Source organism: Cyprinodon tularosa, unplaced genomic scaffold, assembly GCF_016077235.1.
Source record: "Cyprinodon tularosa strain WSP-4 unplaced genomic scaffold, ASM1607723v1 ctg2, whole genome shotgun sequence".
Classification (NCBI taxonomy): domain Eukaryota; kingdom Metazoa; phylum Chordata; class Actinopteri; order Cyprinodontiformes; family Cyprinodontidae; genus Cyprinodon; species Cyprinodon tularosa.
Window position 1 is genome coordinate 2524781 of NW_024038733.1, and position 15915 is coordinate 2540695.

At 37.7% G+C, this 15915-nt stretch overlaps 1 protein-coding gene across 1 annotated transcript in view; it reads right to left on the bottom strand.

Moving 5' to 3' along the window:
* Positions 1–15915, bottom strand: part of ephb6 (eph receptor B6) — a 100621-nt gene that overhangs the window by 59391 nt on the left and 25315 nt on the right. Inside the window, exon 2 of the mRNA XM_038284425.1 lies at positions 13038–13102. Within this exon, the coding sequence (XP_038140353.1) occupies positions 13038–13102 (65 nt within the window). The remainder of the gene's footprint in view (positions 1–13037; positions 13103–15915) is intronic.

The following is a 15915-nucleotide window of genomic DNA, read 5'->3' on the forward strand; positions in this document are numbered from 1 at the left end:
ATAATAATATAATTGAAGGAGGAAGGTGGGTCATTATCTTATAAACTTTTTTGAAACTGTTGTTGGAAGACCTCTTATGAAGCACTGGCCAAGGATGAATCTAGTCAGAACATAAGTTCCGGTTGTTTATGTCCACAATGGAGTGAGCTTGTGCTTGAGAGAAGTGATTTGAATTCATTTCTGTCTATTTTTCCCTAACTTTACAGGCATTTCTGATGCCTTCTTATTTAATATTTTTGTCTGTATGCTTATGAAATCAGTCAGTCAGTCTTGTTTTTGTTGGGGTTTTTTTTCCAACTTTATCAGCCTTTTTTGTTCAGGCCTGTTTGTTTAGTAATTATTTTACTCATCTCTGTGTTTCATCTGTGCTCATCATATTTATTTTCTCCTGCATTTCTTCATTACAGTTAACCTGGTTTGTCTGTCTTTTCAGTATCCCTAACCCTCACATCCTCCATAATTTCTCCAGTCACATACATCTGTTTGAGCATTTGCATAGTAAGAGCCATTCCATACTCTCCTTGACTCCTTTTGAATGCCACAGTCTGAATTCTGTCAAATTCAGTCACACAAAGTTCTAAGAGTTCATCTTACAACTTCAAGAGCAACTTCTTATCGCAGAGAGGGATGAAGAGACGCCGATTTTGGAAGTTGAAATCAAACCAATTTCATATGATCCTATAGGCATCCTTATTGACTCATAACAGAAAGAAAAGGTTTGGGCAGAAAATGTCCGACTTTAGACTTAGACAACTTTTGTTGTCATTCTGTATACACAGAATTTATACAAAACAAAATTTTAGTATTGTATAGCTTTCATAACATTTCCATTTCTTAAACTGCAGCAGTGATCAAATGTAAACAGTGTGGGAGAAAAAACATGGTGCAAAAAATGATTTGGTATGGAAGTTCAGTGAACTGCCCCAGTGCTGGACACTAAATTAACAGATCATCAACTCCTGTTGTGCTCCTATTTATTAACAAATAATAATATAATATTGTGCATGTTCTCCTCTAGCTCCAAGGAACTCACAGCAGAACAAGACAGGAGTTGCTTCTCAGAGGCGTTCTTGAACGGAGCGCAGCGGAGCGGAGAGGTTAGAGAGGATGTGGAATGTGGGGGTTAATTTACCTTTAAGCTGTTACAGTTAATCGGTTTTATGTGTTTCCACTCCAATAACTACATCCATAATATTTAAACCATTGCTTTCTTCACAGATTCACCAGTTATGCTCTAAGGTGGTTGGTTTGATTTGTTTGTCATTTTAAATGATCAAGTCAGAGTAAACATTTTCCGCCTCCAGCCTTCCAACTATTGGTTCAAGTATTTCTCCCGTTTTTTACTTTTTAAAGAGGGTTGGAGTGTCTAGAGCTTTTTTAAGGATGATCCATCTCTTCAGATGTGGAATAAATGTGACTGATTGGTCCATTTCTTTTAGCAAGTCCTGAAAATGGAAGAGAGAATAGAATTGGTCTTAAGAGGTCATGGCAGGTCTAACATATGATATATGTAGCTTAGCTACTTGTCTAAATATGCCCATTTCCAGTATTATATTAGTAATTACAATATTAGTACTGTAAGATTTATATTAGGGATACCATCCCGGTACCATTATTACTATCAGATCATGTGTCAACTGGTTGTTTTAAAACGATAACAAAATAAAAAAACTTTTTCTGCCCCACCATATTTATTAACATCTGGAATTTGCTTTAATCAATGAGTCTTAAAAACAAAACTTGAACAGATGAGTATAACAGCTCCTTTTTCTGCATAAAAGACCACCGAGGGGGTCTGGATAAATACAGAGGATGTCGATGTGAAAACCTACCATAAAGCTTACTATGAAATATAGAGGGTCTGTCATACAGCGTTGTTTTTTTGTTTGTTTTTTTGCCTACAAGCATGTTTGTTTTTTTTAAAATGATAGCATTATGAACTCTTTGACTTTACAACAAAGCCGACCACAAATCTGAAAAATTGTTGTCTTTGATAATTATGCAAAGCATGGCCAAAATGACACATAAATTGTTTGTCAGAAGAAAATATTACTTTTACCACAGGCCCCTTTTGCCCTCAGACCTAAACCCTGTAGAGATTGTGTCAGGTGAGCTAAATAGATGAGAGGATAAGAGAGAACCAGTGAATTTGAATGATCTGTAGCTGGGCTTTTCAGTTCCAGTCCTCGAGGTCTGCTTGCCTGCACCTTTAGATGTTCTTCAGCTTCAACTCACATGAATCAAATAGCTGAATTACCTCCTCAGTATGCAGTCAAGATTTCCAAGGTTCTGCTAATGACCTGATTATTTTACTTGAAGCAGATACACATCTAAAAGTTACAGGACAGTGGCTCTCGAGGACAGGAATTAATGATACATAATCTATAGGGATTTTGCAAAAAAAAATAAGTTGAATATATTTCTCTTTTCATGCTCCAACCTTAATGGGAAAGTAGTACTACATCCACAAGGATGTTTTTATTATAATTTTAGATGGGACAGTGAATAAATGCACACATATGAAAAAAAAATGAAAGTAAAATGCTTTTTTAGTTCTTTTTGCAGAAGTAAAGCAGGCAATACACATTCTTGAAAAAAAAAAAACTATTTCAAATCATGATGCTGCTTCTTGGTTATCTATGCTGCTGAAATGTGAGGCTGTGTTGTTGATTTCAAATATCAGGCTGACATTTTGACAGCTGCACAGCTGAGACACATGACTCTGATTTACACACATGCATCCAATGAGCTCAATAACTGATCTCCGCTCACTTGGATGTTCGTCAGCTGTGGCCCAAATACCTTGAGAAACCACATGGTAAAATGAACAGAACTATACGCTGTAAACATTTGTTCACTCCGATTTTTCTGTGCAACCAAATAAGATGAATCCTGCTCAATATCACAGTTTTATATTGTGCTTTTTCATTCCAGATGTTTCCTTTATGCACAGAGAAAAACATCTAAAAATTACAGGTCTCTTTAAGTAAATTCGTTTTATACCTTGAAATGTTCTGCATCAGTAATTTCAGAAAACATTGAGACGTTTTTGCAGAGATGATCCACCAGCTTTCATTTCTCTACAGCCTTAATGTCATCTGTTTTTCAATTTGCTTAATATTTCATGGAATCACAGGGATTATGCTGATCAGACAATGAAATAAAATCCCCATGTCCCAAAAGCATATATGCTTGTTTTTATGTATAATACTGTGAAGATAATGGAAGTGATTTTCAACGTGAATTCCCCCTCTGTACAAAGGACGGGGCAACAAGGACACATCTAAAATTCTGTTCATGGCCAACGTTAGTATGAGGGAGATGGAGGCACAGAAAAAAATCAATGTCAACAGATGAACTATTGCAACACTATGTACATTTTTGCAGTTTCAGAGTATATCTGTATAGTTTGCAATATTTAGTGATAATTAAAACAATGAAATATTAAATACATTTGTTTTCAGTGTAAAAAAAACAGACAGGTCTTGTAGTGTCTTTTTGCATTTGCATTCCTGCAATTTTATACCTTCGGCAGGTGGCTTATTTTGAAACAAAATAATCGATTTTTATTTTAACTTAGGGAGGAGTACATGCAATAATTAGATTTCACTAAAAGATCAGAACAAGACGTGGCTTAAATCAAGTAGGACCTGGTGAGATTTGTCAAAATGAAAACCCAGGGGCGGGTTTTAGTTTCACAAGCTATAGAGAACAGTCCTCACAGGGATGAAAAGGCTCTGATTTTAAGCACATTTGGCCTCTAGTGACAAGCAGGACCTTTTTCTGCTATAATTCAAAAGAATTATGTATTAGCCCATGATCATCATTATTCCCTTTACAACAATGAAGAGAACAAAAGCTCAGACCAGTGTTACTGGTGTGTGATTCATGGTTTTGTATGTGTTACTCTGTCTTGGCATGCTTAGGTCTGTTTCACTGTGGCTCTAGCAGTCAGTAGGGAAGAATCTTCATAGCATCACACATCAGAGAGTGATTTGGTGCTTGGACCAGCTGGAATAATGATGCGATCAGTGAGCACATGAAAAGCGTCTGAGGCGCAGTCAGTCTAATTGAGTGAAAGGACAGAAATGTCTCTCCAAGGCTCTGACTAACTAATATAGACAAGACGATGAGGGGAAATTGGAGGCAGGAAACACATGCAAAGTACATAGTGGGGTGGATGGATGCAGATATAGAGGGCGGAGAACATTTTGTCAAATGAAATGGGAGAACTGGTGTGAAGTTTTCCTGCTTTGCATTTTAAGAAAGTAGGTTTGAGTAGGCAGAAAGTGAGATAAATAAGTTAACTTTGGAAAAGGATTTCTCACTATATAGACTTTTTATGCTTTTTTTTCTATTGCCACACTTAAATGTTAGGCTCACAAAAGAAATCTTAAAATCTGTGAACTTAATTACATAAAGTAGCTTTTAAATGATGATTTTGGGCAATGTTTCCCATAGAGGTTACGCTACCATTGGCAGAAACATTCCCTTTAAAGAGTTTGGCCCACTCCTCTTTGTAGAATGGACCAAATTTATTTAGTATCAAAAGCATGTTTGAAGTTATACTACTTATATTCAGTTCGTTTGAAATATAGACTTTGACTACACACTCTACTTTGTGTAGTATTTTTGATTCTTTCTTTATCATTTATTCAGGAGTGCACCAGGGTAAATCATGGATCATTGTCCTGCTGCTCAAAACAATTGTCCTTACACACATCACAGACCGTTGAGCAGACATTTTCTTTTACAAATTTATGTTTCTATTAATTATAGAGAGGATTTCCAAGCATCATCTTCCAAGTTTATAAGGTCCACATTGTGTGACCGCTTCTGCTACAACCTTTTGCTGCAGTAACACCACAATTTCCCCAGTGTGGGACAATAAAGGATATTCTATTCTATTTTAAGTTTGACTTCAGGTATGATAACTTTCTATACTAAATAAAACAAGGTCCAAAATCTACACAACAGTCAAATTTTACTATAATTTCTGAGGATCACTTGGTTTTGTCCTTGAACTCTCCTAAAGACGGTATTTTGGCCCATTGTCTGTATTACTGTTAAATCACAGAGCTGATTTTAACCAAGACCTGCAGCACTTCGGATATAGTTCTGGATTCTGTTGTGACCTCTTGGATAAGTTGTTGACACGTTTTTGTGGTGATTTCAGAGGACATTTCCACACCAGGGAAAGTTCGACACTGCTGCATGCTTTCTCCAGCTGTAGATCATGGCTTCCTCTGTGGTTCATTTTAACTGTTTCCAGAGATGCAGATGTCAGTGAATTTCAGTCATGATGTAGACATCAGTCTTTTTTTTTTTATTTACCCAGCCACTATCTTTCAGATATCATACTATACATCTAGTACATTTACTCCAGCAATGAGCAATATTACCAAAAAATATATAGATTAATCCTAACAGAGTCTATAATATTCTTAAAAGGGATTGCATCCAAAAACACAGCTATCATTTATTTCTTGACCTTAACTTTGACCCCTTCCTCATCCATTAACCCTCATCCATGTTTTCATATTTTATCTAATTTTATATTTTATTGCTCCCATTTTTTTCCCTTTTGTAAAAAGGGAAAAGGAAAAAATGGGCCAAACTGAGAAGGAGGGGTGGATGAGTTGTTCGAAAGGAAGTAAAAAAAAAAAAGAGGAACACTCATCGTTTTGATTTAATTTGAAGCGAAATGCCAGAGAGCCATGCAAGCTCTCCAGTGACAGAGGACATGGGAGGGGCAGGGCCTTTGACATGGCACACAAACATGGGATTGCAGAGACAAATGAAGGCACACTTTGCTAAAAGATTAATGCAAAGAGAATACTCACAATTAGCAGATTTAAAATTACTAAAAACAAAACAAAAAAAGCCAACAGAAGGGGGAAAAACGTTTCTGCTGATTGTAGACAGAAAAGAATAAAAAGGATCAAGATGACTGAGGGAGGACAGATGCAATGATGGTGTGAAGAGCAGCAGCAGGATGGAGTTTTACACATGGGGAGGCAAAGCGACTGAGTAGGAAAAAAGTGCAGTAACTGATATTTATAGAGCCTAAAGCAAAAGAAAAGTTGGGATGTGAAAAGAAAAGAAAAAAGAGGGTTAAAAAGAAAACCATACACACACACATACACCCTCTATCCCTAGACTCGTCTCATGGTCTGTCTTTCTACTTTTCTCAGCTCGATGCCCCGAGGTCAAATAACCATATCTCCATCTCAACTGCCCTTGTCATCCTGGGACCGCGGATGAAAAAAAGAAAGAAAAAACTCAAGCTCACACACAGTGATTTCCTCTCTCCAGCACACATACACACAGAGGGATGGCCTCCTATTAGCAGCTGCCATCACGGTTCACAGCTTTCTGACGCACACGGGGCCCTATTTAATCAAACATCATGTTCAATTATATCCCGACGCTGGAAGACAGACTGGGCGGCCAGAAGGTAAAATCAGTGTGGAAGGAGATAAAAGGCTGCGATTAGTGAGTGTGCCTGCCACATGTTGGCTAGTTTCCTCTCTTCTTTTACGGACAGACCTTTCTGATCACTTTCAGCAACGTCTTAGTGTTGTTAGATGCTCTTCATGGAATTCCTGGACTTCTCTACACAATCTGGTGTCATTCTGTACTAGGGTCTGCTATCCACTTCCTTTATTAGGAAATTTTAGTCACAAGCGTCAAAGGATCAGAACAATGTATAAGTGCAATTATGAAGCATATTAGAACTGAGCCATAATCACTCACAGATGAATGAATTTAACTGACCCAAGAGTTGACCCTGGCACAGTCACGCAATCACACACATAGCGGAAAGGAACCGCCATGCAAAAGGAGGCACACACATTTAAGGTACCCAAATAACATTTTAGTGCCTCTAAAAGGCATTTCGCTGCGTTCTAATTGGGTTTGCTGTGATACTTCAAAACAATGTGGGGCATGGATAGGAAGCAAAAATAAGCAACATTCCTGCACAGCTGCAGGATGTTTGGAAAAGTTGACATCCTACAACACGGTAGATTCAGGGATAATTTTGTGACCTGCAATAAATAGTATTAATAAATAATGAAATCATCACTGTTTATTTGCCTTGAGCTCATGGCGAACATAGACCCTGAATAATGAGTGGTTTAATCCAGCTACAGTGAAAATAAAAACACACACACAATATAAAACTAGTGCAGAAATTTATGTCAAGAAAACTGAGGAAGTTTTTTCTTGACAGTATGAACTTGGTTTGAGCGTTTTATAACCTGGTCAACTTACCCAATCCTTAATTTCCCAAATCTTTTTATGCAGCATTAAATTATTCCCAGATAAATTATACCCATAGAGAGCCTAAAGGCATGGTTTCTTAATGATGCCTTCAGGAATTAAGAAAGGGCTGAAAGCCTGAGTTCTTGTAAGCCAAAAAAAAAAAAAAACATTACTTTAGAACTGCCTTAGTGTTAACTGAGGTATCATTACCGGTAGTTTAGGTTTGTGGTCCAACTACTTTATTGGCCTTACTACCTGGTTTTATCTTGTTTTTATCTTTTTTGCTTTTATTTCCCTTCTATTTTATCGTTTAATTCATTTAAAGCACTTTAAATTCTCCACCTGAATTGTGTTATATAAATAAACTTGCCTTGCTTTAAATAAATAGCACTTGTGCAGTCCAATAGTTTCCTCATTTACAACACGTACATTGATGTTGTGCGATATAAGGCACGTATTTGAATAATACAAAACGCAAACAACGGTCTCATTAAGGCAGCTAATTACCAGAGTACACCTGTGTGTAAATAAATATTACTATAAACACAGCTGTGTTTTGGAGCTGTATTTATAGGTTTTAAGCAGCGTTATGTTATAAAACAATATTTATCTGCAAGCTTTGAATGTTTCTATATATTTCAGCATCTAAAATAATTTGACCCCAAATCAAAACACAGTACTATCAGGCACAGGGCTGCTTTGGAGGAGCTACAGGTAGATTATATGTTTGAACTTGGGACACACTGAATACCTTTCACAGTCCATATAGCTTTTGTAAATGCTGCAGTTCCAACAGGGATTTGCATAATGTCTAAAAGGCTGATGAGCTGTCATTAACAACATGATCTGTCAAGACAACTTAAGCCAACAGACTTTTCATACCATTGTGAGGCTGGGTGTTTCGGAAAGTAAGCAAACATAAAATTTTTGGTGGTACTGCACCATTTTGTTGCCAAGATAAAGAGAGGCATGATGCAGTCTAGCATTTTCCCTTTGCATGACTTTTGTGTGTTTGCATCATTTATTTTTCCAGTGGGTCTTTTTTTTTCAGCACTTTCTATTGTGCTCCTCGGTATTTTCTGTGATTGCTGCATTTCTCTTTTGCAGGGTTTTTACTTTGCATTTGATTTGCTTACCGGTATGTTTGCGTTTTAGTCTGCTTATGTGTTTGCCATTATTTTTGTATTTGCAGTGTGATTTTGCATTTGCAATGTGTTTGTGTATTTGTAGTGCAATTACACCTCTCGGCCACCACAGCTAAGAGCTTTCTGCTGCGTAACACAATTGTCATGTGTGCATGTAGTAAGCCAGTAGCTTGCCAAAATAGAGTGAGTGGGAGAGGGACCAGTTGGTGAATTTTGTTAGCAGAATTTAAGTTGCTTAAACCTTTTTCAGTGGAAGCTTAATGGTTTTCTAATGGTTTCTAAAGTTTGCAAATGTAGTAATTGGATCTGCTGTTAGCTCTTAGCATATTTCTGGAACTGTGCCCACTACTGGCTACCCTGTTTACAGTGTCTTAGACAAGCAGGGCAGCCTATCTTAATGTGTTCAGATTAGGCTCTAAGGGCCGGATCTATCAAAGGTTTGCATGTATAAAAACATGAGCTATTTCACTGCGCACGCTAAAAAATGTACAAACTCATCTATCAACAGCGTGCTAAAAGGATTTGGTCTTTAAAACATACTAAATAGCGCCTCTTATCCATTTAGTACTTTTTCTGCAATGAATATGCAATATGGGGTGTTTACACGCAAAAGTGCGTCTTGTGGGAGGAGAACATGTAAATATATTAATTTAGCACTCGCAAAGTGATTTATCAAACCTGAAAGCAATTTTGCTAACAGTATCTGACTCTATATTTAACACGTTTCAAAAGAAGGTGCAAATGGTCTGTATGCGTAATTGCGCACAGATGGCAGCGGTTATTGTCGCAAGAAGGAGACATCGAAATGAAGCAAGGAGACGCAGAGAACGCATTTTTTCACTCCGTGTGAATATTTTTGGAATGAACGAGGAAACGATCATCAAAACATATTGTTTATCCAGCATTGCCATTTTGGAGCTGTTGGGGGAACTCCGAATGGATTTGGAGCCAGCCACAAGGAGGACCCACGCAATACCAGATATCACAAAACTCCTTGCAACATTGGATCTCCCAATCTAGTTTTTCAGAAGTGCTGTCTGACATTCTAATAGGGCGTCTCCAACAGTTTTGCACCTGCCACCAGTTACGCAATCACTCTTGTTAAATCACCCGCAAACCATGGTTCAGCCCCTTGTGCAAAATTCCAGTTTGCGAGCGCAAATTACTGCACGCAAAATTGGATCTTGATAAATCTGGCCCTAAATGTTATATGTTTGGCTGACGTTGACTGATCCCCTGATCCCCTTTTCCCCTCATATATCCCCTCATATATCCGATGTTTATTCCAAATAGCCATGATGCCTGGCAGAACATTATGGAACCTTATGCAAAATTCCCAATTTAACAGTCATGTGGCCAATGTGTGCTCAAAATGAGCGGTTTCAAAAACATTCCCATTATGATGTCATAAGGGGAAATAAGCCATCCAGAGTGGTCAAGCTACGACCTTTATCTAATGTATTATTCCACGCAACTTTCGCTATGAACTCTGACTGGTTGTCATGGTTGTGGTGCACGAGTTTTGGGAGGGCGGGGCACGGAAAGCCAAACAACTTTTGCAGAAGAGGGCTGAATGAGGATTTTTATTTTTGTAAAGGCCATCTGCCTGACCTAAAAGGAATCGTCCTTATTAAACAGCAAAAAAAAAAAAAATGCTTTGGGGGCCTCATTGTTAATATTTTTAAGTTTCAAATGTAGCATAACATAGGACTTGGCCTAAGTTGGCATTGTGGAAAACACTGCGAAAAAAAGGATTCTGTGTTCAATCAGCTTAACTAGAGTGCACCAAAACACCCAAACCAGGCAGCATCATGCTGTGCTGAAGCAGATTTGGTCAAAGTTGGACGTTGTGTGAAGCTAAATAGAAACCAACCCTGAAGGAAAACTTTCAAACAACTGAAATGGTTAGAAACTGGGGGAAGGTTCAGCAACACTGAACTTACTGTCATCGCTACAATGCAAACATGTAGCTTAAAGCATATTTATGTACGGTATCTATATGGCCCAGTCAATGGACCAAAATCTAGATAAATCTAGGCAAAAACTGAAAACTGATGTTAACAGAAGCTCCCTGTCCAGCTGAGTGAGCTTGATTGAGTTGCATCACAGTAGAGCATGGGGAAAATGTTAGTGTCTAAAAGGATAATTCAGTGAAATATGCTTCTAGCAAATGTTAAGTTCAAACATAATATAAGCTCTAGCTGGAAGACTTGTGATTCAACTAGGGTGTCTTTTTTTTCATCAAAGAGAAAGAGAAAGACTAGATAAAATTACAAGTAAGAGGCTTTTAAGTTTCATGAGAAATGAGATGGAGCCTGTCATGGCTGCTTCTTGTAATGTCAGCTTTTAGCTATTATAGTAAATAATTCCTTTTCCTCCAACCCATTACCATACATTAGACATGCCTTTTCAAGCCTGGTGCAAATCTAAGGTTGTTGGTTTAAAAAATAGACAGATAATCATGTAAAAGCTGGATTTGAATATCCTGGGAATGATCCTTAGGCTCTTCTGCCAGTGTTCTATTAAACAAAGCGTCACACCAAAGTGAAACTGCACAAGAGCCTGAAAATCGTTTTATATTGAACAACTGTTTGGTAACACAGTTATTTGTTATGTGCCCCCATTGGCTTTTTCAACACTTCCTGCTGTGTACCAGCATCAACAGGACCAACGCTGTAGAGGACAGAAAAAAAAGCAGGATGTTTGTGGAAGTCAGCTGTATGTTTCAGCTAATGTTATCTTGGTAATCGTGGGAAATGTGTGGCGCAAACTGTGTTAAATCAGCTGCAGGTTTAGGTTTATGTCTAGGTGTGAAAGTGTGAAATATTACAGTGATGCTGTCTGATTTATGCAGAAATTAACACCCCATGTATGTGTTGAACCAAACAGTGAGAATGAGTGTTTCTGAGGCTACAGAAAATGATAATGTCCCTGTGTTAGGTTCTGAATATGCAGGATGTTTTAAGCAAAATCAATCCTTTTTCCCTTTCAGGGTTTGGATTTAAGACCTGCTGATCTGCAGAAAAAAAAGTTTGCTCCCTGGAAATAGATTTATTTTTTGATCTCTCTCTTTCTCTCTCTCTTTGATGCTGTTTTTCCCATGAAATATTTTAGGGGTTTAGTTCTGGTTTTGTAAAAGCTTTTATGTCTGCAATTGGAAAACCAACAACAGAGTGCAACCAACTAAACTCTTCCTTTTAACCAGGAAAAAAAAAGTAAATATGTTTCTTGAGTGAAAAGAAGACCTGCATCGTTTTACTAAAAATAGTTCTCTATTATTTAAAGAGAAGCTGAAACTCCAGTTTTATTTGGATTATTCATTAAAAAAAAAAAGTAAATTCTTGGGAAGAATTAAAAAAATCCATCTAAGAAAGAATCATTCCATTTGCGTTTACATTGCATTCATCTTTTTAAATCTATTTTGTAAACCAAGCTAAAACAAAAATCACAGGTAGAATAGAAACAAAAATAGAAAACCCCTTTCTTGTCTTACAATGGGGAAATTGTGGAATTTTTTAATTTTAAACATCAATGTAAGACTTTATTATGTATCAATTATGCTAAAAAATATTCTATTTCTAGTAGGTTTCACAATGTGAGATAATCTTGCATTGTCAGCACCATGATTAAATATTGGTATGATGTGTCATACCAATATTTCTATTCTCTCTTTTTCATCTTTGTGTGTGAGTCTTTTGAAATTTATCATTTCTGTCCGGTGTTAGCATTTCTGCCATGAGATGTTCAACTTACCAAATATTACATTACCATGAAAAATGCAAGTTCATAAGATTAGGGATACCGGTACTTTAGCAAACAGTTACTGCTCTTCAATCAGCTCTCTGTGATAAATAGTCTGATGATATATTTGACATGTATTTTGTGGTCCTAATATATTAAATAATTAGTTTGCTAAATCAGTTTTTTCGGGTTATTTTAATACAAACAAACCAGCAAAATAAAATACTGCATTAAATTCACTCTAATGAAATTGAAACTGAGTTTTCAAAATGATAACTGGTTCTTCCAAGCTGGAAGCAAATATTTCTGTCTTTGATCACCACCTGATGCAAACATATATTAAATAAAAATATATATCAATGCTGTTTTATTTTGGAACAAGACTATATTATCACACCAGGAAAGGTCTACTCCAGGTAATGGAATGCATCCAAGAAATATTCTATAACACCTTCATATTTATCTGACTTAAAAAGGTAGCTGCAGCCAATATAGTACCTTTTTTATTATGAATGTTATGTCAGTGTGTGAGAACAGTGTGTTGGGGGGAAATATGTATTTATCAGTCCAACAAAGTGCAAATAAAGTCCTGAATTTTAAAAACAAGCCACAAAAAACACAACTATACAGGTTGCAGACTACATCTGTAGAGCTGACATAAAATCCCAAACACTACATCAACAACAGTAACTGGGAGTTGACTTAAGCCAGGAACTCTTACTCTAATAGTTGGAAAAGGCCTTCATTTGGATGCCTATCCGATACTTAGAACTGTGTTTAAAACTTAAGATCACATCTGTGTGTGCAGCCAACTTGCCTGGCCTAAAAGCGGCTTTAATACACAAACATTTGGATGCCATATTAGCAGATCAAGTGGCTTCTTACCCCAGTTTTTGGATAGGTTGTCCAGCCCAGCTCTGAGGTAGTTTCTGTTGTGTCCAGCAGCATCACTGGGAGGTAGAAAAAGCAGAGACAAAGAGAAAAGATGTAAGAAAACTCACAGTTGACATCTAAAGCTTTTGGTTTAAAATAATTGCTTAAAGCTTGATAGTTTCACGGAGGAACAGCTTGGGCACTGAAATAGGATAAGAAACTGAGAAACAGAATCAATAATTAACGGTTTTAGAACAGCCGCGGGATTCTGTGTGATGTTTTCCATCAAGATCTAAAACTCAGATTCGGTTCATTAAGTATTCTTTTCAAGCATCTGTTTAGAATAAGACTTTTTTTTTTATATATCGATAAAGTCAGAAGTCACTGCACAGCTTGTGTAACTGCAACAGACTTTGTCCACGTTTCTTCTTGATTTCTCTCCTTCTCTGTGGAGTGAAATCAGGGCAATCTCCAGCTGCGTGCATCTGTCAAACCCCATAACTAAATCTGTGTGATGATGCATCTTGGCACCGAATTCTGGGGTTTAGGAAATTAAACTGATTGACCTGAGGGGGCAACGTGCTTTCAGGTCAAATTCCCCAGATTAAACATGCAGCGCCTCTAACTGATACATGTTTATAGAAGCAAACAGTTTTTGGGAGAACCCTTTCTTTTGACTTTACTAGATCAGAAAGCTCAGTATTCGAAGTTTTCTACATTCCTTAACGGATATTTCCATATTTTCTCAGATCTGCAGAGAGAGCAATGAATATAAGCCTATACCTTTGTGCCATAGCATATTTTCCCATAAATCTGCTTTTTCAGGGTTTAAGAGCTTTAAAAAAGCAAACTGGCAAATAAATTACACAGACTCTCTCACATACACTCACTGACTAGCTCATTCTCAAAGAGTGACTTTAATGTTGAGCGCCGCATGCTGACACATGGCAGCTTCCCACACAGAACCAAAGCCCTTGAATTTTCCATTAGTATTCTGAAGCTGTGGTGGTTGCTCTTCATTCAGTTTGGCACAGCCTTCACTGGGGACTGAATGCACGCCAAAGTTTGTTTCGACATAGAGGTGGTGAACGCATCAGACTTCAGTTCTGCAAGCCTGTGCATATGGAGGTAATGGAGGAAAAAACAGAGAGGGCACTAATCACCTAAAGGGCTCCAGACACATAATAACCAACGAGGCACTGTGGGAGAGAGCAGCCATCGTTCTCTCTTTTCAAATAAATAACTCTTTTCATTTTTATCATTTATTTTCCATTTCGTGTCACTAAATTGCTTACTAGCAATTTAAAGGCTCTCTTCTCTCTCTGTCAGTTGAACAAAGATAGGATAATGCTACCTTCTGAATGCATGCTGGGATTTAAAAAGTATGCCAACCAGTCAAAACAACAGTGACCCACAGAGATCGAGACATAGAGATTTTTGTGTCCCGGAAATGCTGGAGATGTGCTCTGAAATCTGCTGCCTGTCTTAATAAATCAAAGAACAGGATATCTCTTGTTGCTCCTGAAGCATATCACTGTTCTCCACCTATATAAACCACTTTGATTCTTCAGGATTAGACACACAGATGGAGAAGCCACAAGTCGCCCCTGCAAGCCTTTTTTTCAGTGGGTATGTCTGATTTCACCCACTTGCTTTTCTTTATGTCGATCTCATTAAAGTCACAGATTTTCCATGGATGTCTGCCAGATTCTGAGGTGATACAAGCTGAATCAGCTGCAGGAGGACAAATGAACTGTGACGGCTTTTAGGTTTGTGCAGCACAGATTGTTTCACCAAACCAAATAGTTGAGTTGGGATGAAGAAGCAAGCGCTACAGTAAACAAGGATTTTACAAGAGAAAAATCCTTTATCTTCTTGTTTGAGGACAGAAGTTATGTGTGGTTACATGCAAGCCCCACTAATCTTTAAAAGGGACAAACACATTGTACACTGTGTAGTTTAAGTTGTACACTAACATAACTGTATTTTAGGGAAGAATGGGAAAAAGAAAGTACCGTAATCTTTTTCCCATTTTTCCCTCTGTGCAGCATTTGACACTGTCGATCATTCCATCCTGTTAGAGCGCATGGAAAACTGGGTATCAGTAGGCAACTTTACATCAGAGATGACAAAAATCACATGTGGTTCCCCAAGGGTCCATTCTGGGTCCCCTCCTATTCACCATCTACATGCTTCCTCTTGCTCAGTTAATAAAAAACAACAACATCAGCTACCATAACTATGCAGACGACACACAGCTTTACATCACCATGTCACCAGGTTATTATGAACCAATTCAAGCACTGAGGAAATGCTTAGAAGAAATCAATGCCTGGATGTGCCTTTATTTTCTTCAACTGAATAAAAACATAAATGAAGAAATAATCTTTGGACCAATAGAGGAGAGATCTAAAGTTAGCACACAGCTTCAGTCGCTTCAGCTAGTAACCACTGATCAGGCCCGAAGTCTAGGTGTAGTGCTGGATTCAGACTTGAAGTTCCAAAAGCATTTAAAGACAATTACAAGGTCGGCTTTCTATCACCTGAAGAACATTTCCAGGATTAAAGGACTAATGTCTCAGCATGATCTGGAAAAACTAATCCATGCGTTTATTTTTAGTTGGATTGATTACTGCAATGGTATTTTCACAGGTCTGCCTAAAAAGTGGATCAGACAGCTGCAGCTGATCCAGAACGCTGCTGCCCGTGTCCTCACTAAGACTAAGAAAGTAGAGCACATCACCCCAGTTCTAAAGTGCTTACACTGGCTCCCTGTATCTTAGAGAATAGACTTTAAAATACTTCTGTTAGTCTATAAATCTCTGAATGGCTTAGCACCTAAATACATCACAGACTTGCTATCAGTGTATCAACCCTCCAGACCACTCAG